The sequence below is a fragment of the Macrobrachium nipponense genome, chromosome 39 (genome assembly GCF_015104395.2).
Source record: "Macrobrachium nipponense isolate FS-2020 chromosome 39, ASM1510439v2, whole genome shotgun sequence".
Taxonomy (NCBI): domain Eukaryota; kingdom Metazoa; phylum Arthropoda; class Malacostraca; order Decapoda; family Palaemonidae; genus Macrobrachium; species Macrobrachium nipponense.
This window is the reverse complement of record NC_061099.1, coordinates 42,595,410-42,611,457: the sequence shown is the minus strand read 5'-3', so window position 1 is coordinate 42,611,457 and position 16,048 is coordinate 42,595,410. Positions and strand designations below refer to the sequence as shown.

Sequence of the window (16,048 nt, the reverse complement as noted above, 5' to 3'; positions counted from 1 at the left end):
AATATTGACCCTCAAAATATTCTCTTCTTGGAATCCGATAAAAGGGATTCAACTTTGAGACAGTATGATGCTGCTGTCAAAAAGTTAGCAACCTTCCTGAGAGAATCAGATTATTAGAATCATGACAATCAATTCAGCTATATCCTTTTTCAGGTCTTTATTTGAAAAAGGCTTAGCAGCTAGCACCATTACGACAAACAAGTCAGCCTTGAAAAAGATTTTTCAATTTGGTTTCAACATAGACTTGACAGACTCCTACTTCTCGTCTATTCCCAAGGCGTGTGCTAGACTTAGACCTTCTGTAAGGCCTACGTCAGTGTCATGGTTCTTAAATGATGTTCTAAAGCTGGCTTCAGAAACTGATAATGACACATGTTCTTTTATAATGCTCTTAAGAAAAACTCTATTTTTATTAAGCTTGGCCTCAGGAGCTAGAATTTCAGAACTGTCGGCATTATCCAGAGATCCGGATCATATTCAGTTCCTTCCCACAGGGAAGTGCTACTTTCTCCGGAACGTAGTTTTATAGCTAAGAATGAAGATCCTTTGATGAGGTGGGAACCATGGAAGGTACTACCCCTTCCACAAGATATATCTCTTTGCCCAGTATCGACCTTACGAGCCTTTCTGTCTAGGACCTCCTCATCCTCATCGGGTCCTCTCTTTAAGAGAGAAAAAGGTGGTACTTTATCTATTAAAGGCATCAGGCAGCAAATCCTGTACTTTATTAAACAAGCCAATCCTGACTCTTTTCCAAAAGCACATGATGTCAGGGCAGTAGCCACCTCAATTAACTATTTTCAACATATGAACTTCGATGAGTTGAAAAAGTATACTGGATGGAAATCGCCGACAGTATTTAAACGTCATTACTTAAAGTCCTTGGAAGCTCTGAAATTTTCAGCAGTGGCGGCGGGTAACATAGTTTCCCCCTCCCCGACTCTGCCTAATCTTTAGTAGAAGATCCAGTCCTCCTTTCTACCTGTCTCACCCAACAGTTCGTCTATTCCTGCCTTGTTCATCTACGGTTACCTTGTGTCTTAGCTGCTTTTATGATGATATGGTGGGTGTCCCTTATTTTTTTGCTAGGGACACTCACAATCGATTGTATATATTGATCTCTTGGATGTGATCCCCTTATTTTTATGCTAGGGGATACATCTTATCTGTAATGGTTACGGGTTTTGTATATTAAGTTATATACATTCTTTTATATATTATTATTATTGAAGTTTGTTCTGTTTAACTTATTGTCTTAATTGCTTTAGAGTTCTTGATACATATCAATACACAGATACTATTTCTGAACATATATGCCATCTTAGCCCTGTATATATGTAAATTACCTTAAGTTAAGAAATATTATTAGCATTAAGTTTAATTTAAGCAATATTTCTATTTTTGTATCATTGTGTATATGTATCTTTATTAGCAATTATATTCTTTTATTTTATTTTATCTTTTATTTGAGACCTCTTTTTTGTTTTGTTGAATTTTATTTACAATCTTGTGCTATTTCTCTGGTACGATTTCGCGCAGCGACACAAGCTGAGCCCAGAAAAGGGATTTTGACGTAAGGAAAAATCTATTTCTGGGTGATTGGCTCGTGTCGCCAGCGAAATCCCACCCTACCCATCCCATCGCTCAAGATTGTCTGCTAACTTCAGGATGGCCACCAGAGGCGCAGCAGTCGGCAGCATGGGATGGAGTAGTAGTAGTTGCTGCCCACTCTGTGGGTCGGCTCTCCTCTTGTGGGGATTTTGTAGTGGGAGATTTCTATTGGCATTCGGCTCGTGGTAGTGGTCTCACTCGCCATAGTGTTCATACCGACACCCTCTTGGAGGGTGAGCGAGTCAGTTGTACTGACCTTTTTCTTTATTTATTTATTCTCTGGTATGTGTTAGTACATTTACCCTAGAAATAATAGATTAAAGGATATTTCGCTGGCGACACGAGCCAATCGCCCAGAAATAGATTTTTCCTTACGTCAAAATCCCTTTATTGTACAATAACAATATCATATTGTAATACTTACCTGAACACCTGAATGATTCCCACCTTCCCCCCCACTTCAATTTGATAGTGAATGATTCAAATGAGGGGACAAGCCTCTGGTGGTCGGTATTTGCAGCGGCGTTGCCAACGGTAACATAGGTAACGCATTTGACTAGATTTTACCTGCAGCGTTGGTAATGCTGACAGTTAAAATTACCCACTTAGTGGGTAAGTATGTGAGGATATAGTTTGGGCTGGTCAGTGACCAGGGATAATTCAGGTGTTCAGGTAAGTATTACAATATTAGTTTTACCATGAAAACTTCATTTTCGGTAATTAGCTATTTAGGGATTCAAATAGTTTTAAATATTTTTGCACTGAAATTAACTAGTTTTGAATTGGTCTACATAGTGTCAGACACAAGTTCATCTGGGATTAGGTATTGCATACTAGGATTGCTAAAGCTTGTAATGATCCATATTAAGTTTGCACAGGTTGTAGGGGACAGACTCTTATGCCAGACCAAACATGTGGAGAATGTATTAATTGGGATCAAAGAACTTGGAAGATCTTGACTAGTTACACAAACAAGTTAGAGAGAGATAAAAAGAGAAAAGCGGCTTCTAGAGCTAAAGGTAAAAGCTTAGTTAGTCAGGAATTGTTTAATGATAATTTGTCTCTTTCTGAACCTTCCCCACCACCTGTCATTCCCAGTCCTAATCTTGGCTCTCTCACACCCGTATCCGATGCTGTGGCCAATTTAGAGGCAAGAGTAGATCAGAAATTTTCAATCATGCTCCAAGCAATGGATAAATTAGGAGCGTCCATGAATACCCTAATTGACAAGGTAAGTGGTGAAGTGAGTGCAAGTGCAAGTGTTGTGGAGGAGGTGGCTGTTCGGCCCATTGATTCTCCTAGGCAAAGGTCCCTGTCAAACTCCCCAGAACCTGGGAGGAGGCAAACTGGTAGCCCAAGAGAGGTCAGTGGGGTCTGCCCACGAGCAGTCGCCCCCTCAGGCAATTCTGTTGACAAATCCCACATCGCAACAGAGCGCCTTTGGAAAAGCGTCTCTAACGGAGTATCACTTTCGTCTAGTGCTTTCAGCTTCGGGGAGTCCTCTCCCAGGTGCCAGTGGCGATTCCATGACGAGTCCTGTCCATTGAAAAGGAGGGCTCGTAAGTTGTCTCTCTCTCCAATACCCTGTAAAAAGGCTGGCCCTTTCCAAAAAGAACAGCCTTCGTGTAGTTTCTGGGACTCTTCTGAGAGATTCTCTTAGGATACGGCAGTAGAGGGACGTAGTGAGAGGATCGCATCCTCTAAGTCCAAGTCATCATCAAGAAAGTCTTCCTCTGGCAGACTTTCGGAGGTGAAGAGTACGGGAAAGAGTAAACATCCGGAGATGTCTTCAGCACCTGTCCACACCTCTAATGCTGAAGGACAAGTAAGGCTCCCACCAGTCTCTTCTGTAATTCATGAGACTCCTGGGATACAGGTTCAGCATTCGGAGTATGAGAACCCACCAACTCCCGAGCGCCCATTGGTGCCCGGAACTTCCGCAGCGACACTAGAGCAACCTTTGGCTCCCAAGCGTCCATTGGCGCCCAGGAATACAGTTGCGACCACTAGCTCCCGAGCGTCCACTAGCTCCCGAGCGTCCACTAGCTCCCGAGCGTCCACGAGCACACAAGTGTCCACTAGCACCTGAGCGTCCAAGAGCGCCCGAGCACCCACTATTGCCCGAGCGTCCACTAGCACCCAGGTGCCCACTAGTGCCCGAGTGTCCATTGACGCCCAGAGCATCCACAGGTATACATGCAACCAAGTGCACAGATGGACCAGTATGAAGCGCTCAGACAGTCTATGTCATCAATTTCAGCTTTGGGCTTTTACAGACAGGATCTCAGGTGATGGCTGCCCCCTATCCTTCTTTGTCAGCCATCCAGAACAAGTTAGACAGCATTTTGGGCTTTATTCAATCTGCAGTGCCCCCTGTCCAACCTATAGAGAATTTATCACCTAATTCTTCAGCTGAAGAAGAAGAGAAAGGAGAAGAGGAGGATAAAGAGTCTTCTCTCATTGCATACAAAGACTTGCTTTTGTACTTTGTTGAAAATTTTTTGGATTCGTTCTTGCCATTGACTCCCACGTCGCCAGTGTCTTCTTACATGAGAGACAACCAGGAAGACTCCAGGAAATTATCCAAACTAGTACTGTCCTTTTCGGCTCGAAAAGCATCAAAGGAAATTAACCTTTGGCTTGAGGATAAGAAAGATCAAGGCAAAGTTAACTTCAGCTTCCCTCCTTCTCGTCTTTCAACGAGGAGACATGTTATGAAACCAGAGAAGCTCTCTCTTTGGGTGTGTCTGCCTCCGCCCAGGGAGACTTCTCCGCGCTTATTGACTCGGCGAGAAGAATGGCCTTCAACTCGGCCAAGATCATGTTTACGGCGTCAGAATTAGATCACCTAATTAAAAATATCTTTAGGGTATTTGAAGTTATTAGTTTCCTGGGCTGGACAGTAGGAGCCTTGGGACGTAAACTCAAGAGTTATTCCATGTTGAATGAGGAAGCCTTTGCAGACATTTCGGGAGTGATCTCCTGTTTAGATAAGGGGATTAGAGACGGAACCACGGAACTAGCCTCTCTCTTCATGTTAGGCATCCTAAAGAAGAGAGAACTGTGGTGTTCTTGTACATCTAAGGGAGTATCTTGTACCCAAAAGTCTGACTTACTGTATTTGCCTTTGGATAAGAAGCACCTGTTTCCAGAGGAGACAGTAGTGCTAGTTGCCTCCGAATTGCAGAAGAGAGCAATACAGGATCTTCTCTCGCAATCCACTAAATGTACTAGAGAAAATATTCTTAGTGTACGTCCCTCGCCAGCCATCCGAGGACAACCTTTTCGTGCAGGGGATTCGGTAGATATTTCCCAAGATCAAGGGGTAGAGCACATTTCACCCTTAGATCTATTAAAAAGTTCACAACCAACCCCTCGACCAAGAAGTAATGTATCAGTCCTTCGTGCACCAGTAGGAGCGAGACTCCATCAATTTTGGGAGGTTTTAAGAGAAGGATACGATATTCCGTTAAAGAGAAAGCCACTGTTATCAGACTCTCCGATAGCTTTGACACCTTACTCTGAATATTCAAAGAAATTCATCGCCCTTTCAGAAGAGGTTTCGTCCCTCTTGCAAAAGAAAGCAATAGAGTTAGCAGAAGAGCCACTAACCCCAGGCTTTTACAGTCGTCTGTTCGTTGTCCCCAAGTCATTGGGGGGATGGAGACCCGTATTGGACGCAAGCACTCTAAACCAATATGTGCAGAAGATAAAGTTCAAGATGGAGATGAATCTGTCTGTTCTTTCATCAATCCATCAAGGGGATTGGATGATCTCCATTGATATGGAGGATGCATATTTTCACATTCCAGTACACCAAAACTCAGAGGTTAGTGCGTTTTGTCTTCAGGAGCAAAATATACCAGTTCAGAGCGCTGTGTTTCTGGCTTTCGACTGCACCACAAGTGTTCACCCAAGTGCTAGCTCCCATTGCAAAATGGTTACATCTAGTCGGGACAAGGATATCCCTTTACTTGGATGATTGGCTTCTCTGGTCACAAACAAAGGAGAGGTGCACGGAGGACCTTCAGAAAACCCTGACTTAGCTCAGGAATTAGGACTCTTTAAAAACAGACGAAAGTCGCAGTTACTCCCCAGTGAGGTAGAGAAATTTCTAGTTCTCCAGGAATGCTCTGCAAAGGAATGGATGAGTCTTTTGGGCACACTATCCTCAATAGAACAATTCGTGACACTAGGGAGACTGCATGTGAGGAACATACAGTTTTTCCTCAGGGCGAATTGGAACAGAAAGAAATTTCCGGATTCTTTTGTGTTCCGTAATACACAAGAAATAAAGGAGGACCTGCAATGGTGGAAGTGAAGAGATAGACTTGCAGAAGGGAGATCCCTCCTCCCAATGAGTCTCAACCTAGTGTATTTTTCAGACGCATCAGATCGCGAATTGGAATCATTCTGGGGGAAAAGGAAGTATCAGGCATTTGGAATGCACAACAAAAATAGTGGTATATAAATCGGAAGGAAATGACTACCATCCACTGGGGATTGCTGAAGTTCGCGGAGGAAGTTCGCAACAAAGTAGTGGCAATACATTCAGACAGTATAACAGTGCTCTCGTAAACAAGGAGGGACACACTCATTTTCTCTTTGCGAGACGGCAAGGAGCCTGCTGTTATGGGCGAATTGGAATCATACCACGTTAATAACAAGGTTCGTTCAGGGAAAATTCAATGTATTCGTGGACGAACTAAGCCGCAGGAGGCAAGTACTTCACATGGAATGGATGATGAACCCAGTGGTATGCCTCGAATTGTGGAAACTGAGGGAAACCTATGATAGATCTGTTTGCCACGGCAAGAAACCATCATCTCCCCCTTTACTGTTCACCAGCCCTGGACCCGAAAGCTTGGGCGACAGATGCGATGCTTTTGGACTGGTCGAGCAAGGACTTGTACGCCTTTCCTCCATTCAAGATGGTGAGAGAAGTTGTCAACAAGTTTGGAACACATCACAATGTTTCAATGACTCTCATTGCTCCATTCTGGCCAGCGCAGGAATGGTTCCCAGATCTTTTAGACCTTCTAGTGGATTGGCCAAGGTTACTTCATCAGAGAACAGATCTACTCGGACAACCCCACTTCAGAAGGTTCCATTAAGGACTATCCACTCTGTCCCTAACCGCTTACCGACTGTCTGACAACTCTTACGAGCGAAGGGGTTTTCAAGACAAGCGGCGAGAGGTATCGCTCAGTGCAGAAGGGAATTCTCAAGTAAAGTCTACCTGGCAAAGTGGACTGTGTTTAGAGCCTGGTGTAAAGAACATAATGTTTCGTCTTCTAAAACAACCATAACAGAAATAGCAGATTTTCTATTATATCTGAGAACAGATAGGAATCTGTCTACTGTGACTATCAAAGGTTATAAGGCAATGTTGAGATCTGTTTTCAAGCACAGAGGATTTGAAGTATTGACGAATAGAGATCTTGCAGATCTCATTAAATCCTTTGATATAGAAAACCCCAAGGGTTCGAAGATATTATTTGGGAACCTAGATGTAGTACGTAAGTGGCTTTCGGAAACTCCGTGTGAGCCGTTGCAAAGAGCATCGTTGAGAGATTTGACAAGAAAGACCCTATTCCTAGTAGCCCTGTCTACAGCTAAAAGGGTGAGTGAAATAAATGCCATGGACAAGAGAATAGGATTTGCACAGGGTAATGTGGTTTGCACATTAACCTTGGGGTTTTTAGCAAAAAACAAGATTCCGTCCAAACTGTGGCCTCGTTCGTTCAGTATCAAAAGCCTCACAGACTTAGTAGGACCGGAAGAAGAAGAGAGGTTACTCTGCCTGGTCAGAGCTGTGAAATGTTACTTACAAAGGACAGAGAAAATTAGGGGCCCGTCCGATCGTTTATGGTGTTTGGTAAGAAATCCTGTACTTCCGATGTCTAAAAACAACATTGCGTTCTTCTTACGTAGTGTAATTGTAGATGCTCATTCACAAGTGAAAGAAACTGATCTTAATAAACCTAAAGTGAAAGCTCACGAGGTGAGAGCAGTGGCAACCTCTCTCTCGTTTAAACACAATCTCTCTTTGGACTCGATTATACAAGCAACGTATTGGAAATGTAAAACAGTGTTCGCCTCACATTACTTGCGTGATATTGAAACAGTCTATGAAAATTTTTAGTAACCTTGGTCCGTATTTAGCGGCTGGCACAGCATTGGGTAAGGGTGTGTAGGAAGTCATACCTTCCTAGCCTATCTCTTCACCTTGAATAAGGTTGTTGAGTTTTTAGGGGATCCTGGAGGTACTATGGATGTACTAGGAGTACCCTTTAGTCAAGTGTATAGTTGGGTATGAATATTATGGTTATGATGAAGGTGATATGTTTTTGCTCTGGTAACATGATGTTATTTGGTCCTGCCCCCTAGGCAGGGGCATCCTTTGGTTGACCATGCTAGCCAGACATTCCTTAGCTGCATGGGTCCCACTTTTTAGAGGATGAGCCATGGCTATACCGCCATGTCCCTATGAGTTAAGACGAGTGACGTCCAGAAGCAGTAATCAACTGTTCAGCTCTCTTAACAGGTAAGGAACCAACAACATCTGTATGGATGCTAGCACTAAGTATATATTTAAATGTATTAAATTTTAAAAGACATGTGCATATCCATGGATCCCACCTCCTACAATGTGGGATTCAGCTGTGTAACTACTTGGTAAGTTGCATTCATAAAAATTACATTTTTATGATAAAATAAGATTTGATGTATACTTACTAAGTAGTTACATGATCAAAGCCTGCCCTCCTCCCTCACATGGATAATAGGTCATAAACAACTGATTTTCTTATGGTTTTGGTTCCTCACTACCCTGATAGTGTGCGGGGGGTATCACCTGACCAAAACACACTAGCGCTACCACGAATGTCAAAAATCTAGTTGCCGACGGTTTTAGAAACTATAGCTATGTAACTACAGTAGTGCCTCAGGATACGAAGTTAATCCGTTCCGAAGTGGCTTTTGTAACCTGAATTTTTCGTATCTCAAACCACGTTTTACATGTAAATTGCCTAATTCGTTCCAAGCCCTACAAAAACACCACAGTAAATTTTTTAATAAAGCTAAATTGACTAATAAACAATGAAATACAACAATCTGGATCATTCAACAGCTAACATAAACTATACTAGTATACCTATAAATAAAGTATATTAGTGTACATGGTACAAGAAATACTGTACGTACAATATGTAGTAAAATGTGGAACCTTACCTTTCGAGTGAGGCGATCTCCGAAAGTGGCGACAGAGGAGGAGGACAAATGGCAGAAAACATGAACACTTAATTTTATGAAACACATTAAAAAATAGCAGAAAACATTAACACTAAACTTTACGAAACACATTAACAAATGGCAGAAAACATTAACACTTAACTTTACAAAAAATTAAAATTATATTTCTTTTTTTTTCTTATTTTGATTTTTACATTTTTTTTTACTTTTTTATACTTTACGTTGTTTACAAAATTTCAATTTCTTCACCGCTTTCAACTTTCTGTTTTTTTGTATCACTTGGATCTTCCTGTTTGCTTACTACTACTAAAGGCCTCTTTAAAAAATAACTATCCATGGAAGATTGCTTCTGCCTGCTTTTCAAAATGTTCCTGAAACGATTCAGGCAAATATCATTGAACTGCGCAAGCATACGACCTGTGTAAGCCTTTGCGGGGTGTCTCTTTTCTACAAATGATTGCACTTTATGAAAAGCAGCTAGAGCATCCTTACTTTTTGCTGTTGTCATAGGGTCCTCCTCCTCCTCCTCCTCCTCGGCGCTGCTAGAGAACTCTTCTTGAACGATGTTGTGTTGCATGGCCTCCAACTCCCTCAGGTCATCCATTGTAAGCTCCTCTTGGTGCTCCTTGAGAAGGTCATTGATGTTGTCCTCGTCGACGACCAGCCCCATGGACTTACCGATTGCAACGATCTCGTCAAGATCTGGTTGCGAAACAGTTTCAGGATCGTCAACTGTTTCTGAATCTGCATCAGCTTCGCCCACGTTGAATCCCTCAAAGTTTCAGGCGGATACGGCACCAGGCCAGAGTTTCCTCCAAGAAGAATTTCTTTGTCCTTAATCCAAACGAGAAGCAGCCTCTTCATCTCATCATGCCCGTGGCTCCTCTTGTTGGAAAAAATAGTCACGCCCTTGGAAGGTGTAGCTGCTTTGATGGCTTCCTTCTGCTTAAGAATGGTGCCTATCGTCGACGGATTTTGGCCGTATTCCTTAGTGATCACACTCAACCGCATGCCAGCTTCATACTTTTTAATGATCTCCATCTTTGTCTCCAAAGAAAGCATCCTCTTCTTTCTGTGAACTTCAGTAACATTCTTGGACCCATGGCTATAATTAAGTTAATTAAGTTCACACACAACACGATAAAGTATACGTACAAGTATAAAGCAAAATCACCAACACTAATTTACGTTAACTAACGAAATACGTATACCCTATGTGTACGAACGAATTCCGCATGCGTACGATAATGCTGGTGCGACGAAGTGGCCGAACGACGCCTTTACTTAGAGGTATGATGGGATAGATGCTTACCAATACTAGCATCAGGAACCAATGGGAGAGTGGGAGGAGGGTGGCGAGTCTACAGAGTTAGAGGCACACGAGTTTTAAAATTGTTCTTGGCGATCTGGGCTAATCTCGAACTTTACAGTACACCCTTTCGTAACCTGAATTATTTTTGTATGCAAAAGGAAAAAAATCTTCGTCTTTGCTTTCGTAACTTGGATATTTTTTAAGTAGGGACTTTCGTATGTTGAGGTTCCACTGTACTTGGTAAGTATACATAAAATCTTATTTTATCATAAAAATGTCATTTTCTTGAAAAGCAAAATTGATTTTTTTATACAAATCCATCATTAATAGAAAACACTCTTCCCAGCTCTGAAAAAAGAGAATATAAATTCGAACTCTACTGCAGTCCCTGGTTATCGGCTTGGGTTCGGGTTCCACTCCAACAGCCTGATGATAAGCGAAAATTGCTGAATACCATTTCTTTTTGGCCTCGTGAGGTGATTAGACACGCTTACTCCTCACCTTCAAGTTCTGTCTCAAACACTGTGCATGCAAGAGCACCTGACATCAGAGGATTAAGTTCCTTTCTGGCCTTTTTTAAGAAGAACTTGCCTGTTCATAGGAATTTGAATAGTGGTTCATGGCTTTGGCAGACCACTTTCACTTCCTTTTACCTCAAGGATATTGCCCGCAGGTCCTTGGGTCTGGTGGTGGCTGCCCAACAAGTTGTGGAGCCTAAGATGATTGTGTGGAAGAGAGAATGAGTGAGATGACTGGTCTCCTTCTTTCCCTTTTTTTCCATTCTTTATTCCTGTGGGCAGGTTGAAGATTAGACACATCATACACTGGATCTGGCTGATGCAGGTAAGTACAGCAACCTTACTGTTAAAGCTCCTACTTTGTATATTCTGTACAACATACAAATCTGCTTCTCAGTAGTATACCCTCCTCTTTCCAGCAAGGTGAGTGAGGAGTGGTGACAAACCCTTGTGGCTGGCATAGTTTGTTGCTTGAACAGATGAAGTTCTCATTTTCTCCCATGGATGCAATGAATCTGGGAAGGGTGGTGGGGTGTGGCAAACCTCCAGTTGGTTCAAGATTCTCGTACCTCCCTCCAAGTATGAGTCTATCCTATTGTTAAGACTGAAGGTTTGTTCCACATATGACAAATTTTGAATCATTTTGTATTTTTCATAGCTACCAAACCTGGGGTCTTAACATTTACTGCCCACATTTAGTTGAGTTGGAAGAAAGACTAAATTCGTCTAGAGGTTCGTGGGTGGTCAGTGACCACTCTCCACCTTTTATACGCATTGGATGCCAGATGCCACAGATTCCTTGGATATACAATCTTTGGTTGTCATGCGTGGTCAATGAACACTCTCCACCTTTTATATGTGTTTGATGCCAGATGCCACAGATTCCTTGGATATACAATCTTTGGTGGTTTTTTAACTGGTTTCCAGCTGGAACCAGAAGATTTATCCTGTTGTTAAGACCTCAGGTTTGTTAACTATGAAAAATACAAATTTATTAAAAATTGTCAATTTTATTCTATTAGCAAAAGACTATGAATATTAAAATAATTATACCATAATTAAATAACTCAAGTCAAAGGAATATTAATATGATCTGTTTGTCATATAGTATTTTAAATTGAAGCTTTTGTCATTTACAGATGTAGAAGAAGTGAATGAAGTTGAGCGTTACAATACATCTGAAGGAGAGACCTCAATATCTGTTGTCCTAACCGCAAGACAGGATGACCTCCGAGGTCAAGCAGAAGGTCAGAGGGGTATCATCTTGGATGATTCTGAGCAGTCCAGTCCAACTACTTATCGAAGTGATGCAAGAATGGAGGGTAGGTAGAGTCAAAATTTTCTCATCACCAACCCCTCACTCTTGTCCTTGCCCAGCAACTGTGTTAGTGTTCATCCTAGGCACCATTCCCAAACATCAGTCAAAGGAAGGTTCCAATCATTATTTCCATTATGGGTGCAGGTCCCAAGCATGATGTTGATTGTTACACCGACCAGTTACTAATAGTACAGTACTCTTAACTTACAGTGCCTTGATATAAAATATTCTGATGTGAGAGACATCATCTGGGTCTGAGATTGTGCCTTCTAACAAAAATAAAAGTAGCTGCATCCAGTCTTTTACTGGGTCATGGCAGTGGTATTGACAGATGTCTTTCCTTTCTTTATGCTGTTAAAACAGTGAAGCCCTCTACATATATAAAAGTGTTTTGAATAATGCAGCTGCTCCAAATATGAAATGAATCTCTCTAGCCATCCCCTTAGTGTGGAAGAACCGGTGGTATTAAATTTTTGAGTATCATTTGCACTAAAACAAAAGCCAAAAAGTAAACTGAACTTTTTAGTTGCATTATTCAAAAAGCATTTTGTTAAACATAACTGCCAAAAAAAGTATGTGCCTTAGGTGCTTTTTCAAATGTCTTGGAGCAAAATAATAGCAGAATTTACTCCCTAGAGGGTTGCAAAGTTATAATAGTTTAAGATAATGTTAGTATCACAAAATCAGATAAGGTTGAGAATATTATACTTTTAAATGAAAAATGTTCTTAAAATTTATATTTGAATACTTACCTACTGTTAAAGATAGCTTATATATCTCCATGCCAATAGGCGAGTTGATTTCAAACAAAAGAAGGAGATTGCTTGGCTGACTGGGAGACTGTCTAGTTCACTCGTTCTCTACCAGGTTTTTTTTAATGTTTTAGCACTTGGCAGAATTCTCCTTGACAGCCCATAAGTTGTGGGAAGGCTGGATGGGTCTACCTTAACATTAGGTAAGTATCCCCTTCAGGTGAATGGAAGTTTGCTGAATGAGTTTGATCCTTTTATTATTCTAGATGTAAACTCAATAAAATTTATGCACGACATATGAAAAACCAAGTTATGAACAAATCAAGATACAAACAACTGTTCGGGACGTAAATCGTTTGTAAGTAGAGTAGTTTCTTGGTGTTTAATAAAATTTCAAAGATCTCAACTAATGGGGACTGGTTGTCTTTAGTCTGATCAAGTTCTGTAAGAGGCTAGCTTATGGCCAACTAACTGTAATATAATCATATAACATTTAATTTATCTTGATTGTCTCCCTGTGAAGCTATCTTTGTTGATAAAAAGGCTTTAAAAGTAATACAGTAAAAGTTTCATGCAAAATATAAGAAAATTACTTTGAGAGAGAGAGAGAGAGAGAGAGAGAGAGAGAGCCTATGATATAATGATAAAATACTTTTTTGTTTTTATGTATATCTGCCATTAATAATGATAAAACAAATACTAAGGTAATAAAGTATAGTAAATTTGTGTTCAAAAATAATGTTCAAAATTTAGTTTATGAGAGGCATATGTGCTGAAAAGAATAGAGGGGGCAATAAAACAATGTATGTATTAATGCGTGACCTCAAGTATGTACACATAAACTAAAACATTAAAGTTTTGTTCATCAGTATTCAACCAGTGTTGTAAGATTGCCATAGTTGAATCATGATGTGTTTTGGGTAAGTAAGGATTAATAAAATTTTGTAAGTCTTTCATATAAATATATTGCAAGTTTATTTCAGTGTGATACATATGTGTACATGTCCATGTACACACCAAGTTTGCATATGCATGAACATAGGCAGAGACAGTTGGGCAAGAAAAGTTCTGAAGGAATATGAGTGGGCAGTTTGTACTGATACTATTTTGCAATCTGTTCAAGGTTTTCAGTTTGCTGGTATTTCAGCTTCAGAGAAGCTTATTTTTGTACATGGAACTTACCCAGCAGATATATACTTAGCTATAGACTCCGTCGTCCCCGACAGAAATTCGAATTTCGCGGCACACGCTGCAGGTAGGTCAGGTGATCTACCGCCCCTGCCGCTGGGTGGCAGGAATAGGAACGATTACCGTTCTAGAACCAGATTTTCTCTGTCGCGGTAGTGTCAACATACGTTGTTGCTACCTCCTGACTTGATTTTCGTTTTTTCATCGCCATCGACCTTCTGGGCTGTCTTTTGCAGGGAAGTACTGGGTCTTTGGTTTGGCATACGCTTTTATTAACTTTTTAATGAATTTGGCTTCGAAATTTCGAAGAATATATTACGTGAAACTACCGAATTTTTCGGTAGACTTATATTTTGCAATAAGGGAAATATTGATATTTTTTTTCACTAATACGTGTATAAGTGTTAGAACTTGATGAAGGAAATATAAGATCTAACTTCCTACTTTAGGAAGTCAGAAAGCATATAACTAGATACGCTTCCTTTAGAAGCTTTAAGAGCTCTCGTACTAACGAGCAGTTAGAGTATTGACAATTCTAGTAGTTGTTGCATCCTCATCACCTTCTTACTCCACAGAATCTACAAATTCATATGTGCAAATTTGAAGATAAATGGATGGAGCTCAAAAGGCGAGCTCTAAAAAGGTAAGAAGTGAATATAGTGTTCCCAGTGCAGTGGAGGGTGCGTCTGATCGGCTCCGTAGCGCTTCCAGGCCTAGACCTCTTCCAAACTCCCAGACCCAGTGGAGGAGGAAAGTCGACAGCCGCAGGAAGGTTAGGGAGAACCCCCACCGGTCAGGCGTCCCCTCGGCAGGTTCTGTAGAACGTCCCAGACTGCCAAGGATAGCCATTGATAAGGCATCCTTAAAAAAGTGCGTCTCTTCATCTTATATCCGAAAAGACAAAGAATGTATGTTTGGAGCGATGATCTAGCGCGTTCTCCGAAAACTAAGAGAACACTGAGCAAGAGCCAGCCGCTGCCAGGAAGCCGCGTTCCAGCAAGCTAGCGTGAGCTACGTTCCTATAGCCAGCAGCGAGGCGCGTTCCAGCTAACAGACTAGCGCGAGCCGCGTTCCTACAACCAAACGCGAGCCGCGTTCTAGAAAATTTTTCTTGGCGCAAGACGCCTTCAAAGAGACGAAGCGCCAGCCTGGCGCAAATTGCGCCAGAAAAACAGACGGCTAGAGCAAGGAGCCTTACAGTAGAGTGGCAATCAGAACGATCCTTCCATTGAACGTTTCCGGGCAAGAGGCTCTTTCTAAAAGGGGTCTAGTAGGCGCTCGGAACTGTCAGGGAGCACGGGACCTTCCACGCAAGCGGAACGTTCCAGGAGCGAGTCTCCTTTCTAGCGTGTGGAACATTCCAGGCGCGCGGAACATTCCAGGCGCTAGGTGCAAGGATCCAGGCGCCAGAATATCCTTTCTCTATCTGCCTCGGCAGGGAAAGAAGGTAGTAGAGTATCTGCTGTATGAGAATACGATACGGCAAATCATAAGCACATACCGTAGTTACTTCTTTGCTGAGCAACTCAATTACCAGTATCATTCCAGGAATTTCCTAGGAAGGACTACGCTTAAAGGGATTGTTAAGACAACACCTACTTAGCTTCTAGATTTATCGAAGTCTTGTTTCGCTTAGATATGCATTATAAGAACTTCCTGAAGTTCGATAATAATTTCATAAGATTCCTTTATTAAATGGAGCAGCTGGCAACTCTGGAACAGAGGTAAAGGCCAGTCGGCTAACGAGACTGCTATCGCTTAGACACAAGCAGTATCATGTAGGTGTCGGTCATGAGTGGTCGGTAACATGTCTCTCTCCTGCGGGATGGAATGAATAACCGTGTCTCTCCCCTACAATCGTGGTTTTAGCCTCGGATTGAGGGGATAGTTAAGCAAACATAAATAAAATATTGTCTGCCTTTTGCTAAGAAGCTTTCAATAAGAAAGATATTACAACATTTCAATGCTGTTTACTGTAGGTAACATTTTTAAAGGATTCTAACGCAGCGGAACTCTATATTGTATAATGCTCTCATGCTTACAAAAGCATGGCTTATTAGAGTACATGCTTAGTGAGAAGATGAATGTAGTAGAG

The 16,048-nt window shown here is 41.5% G+C and overlaps 1 protein-coding gene across 2 annotated transcripts in view; it reads left to right on the top strand.

Moving 5' to 3' along the window:
• LOC135210318 (uncharacterized) overlaps positions 1-16,048 on the top strand; it is a 74,032-nt gene that overhangs the window by 40,806 nt on the left and 17,178 nt on the right. For both annotated transcript variants that reach the window (XM_064243200.1, XM_064243199.1), the window contains exon 4: positions 11,835-12,017. In XM_064243200.1, the coding sequence (XP_064099270.1) occupies positions 11,835-12,017 (183 nt within the window). The remainder of the gene's footprint in view (positions 1-11,834; positions 12,018-16,048) is intronic.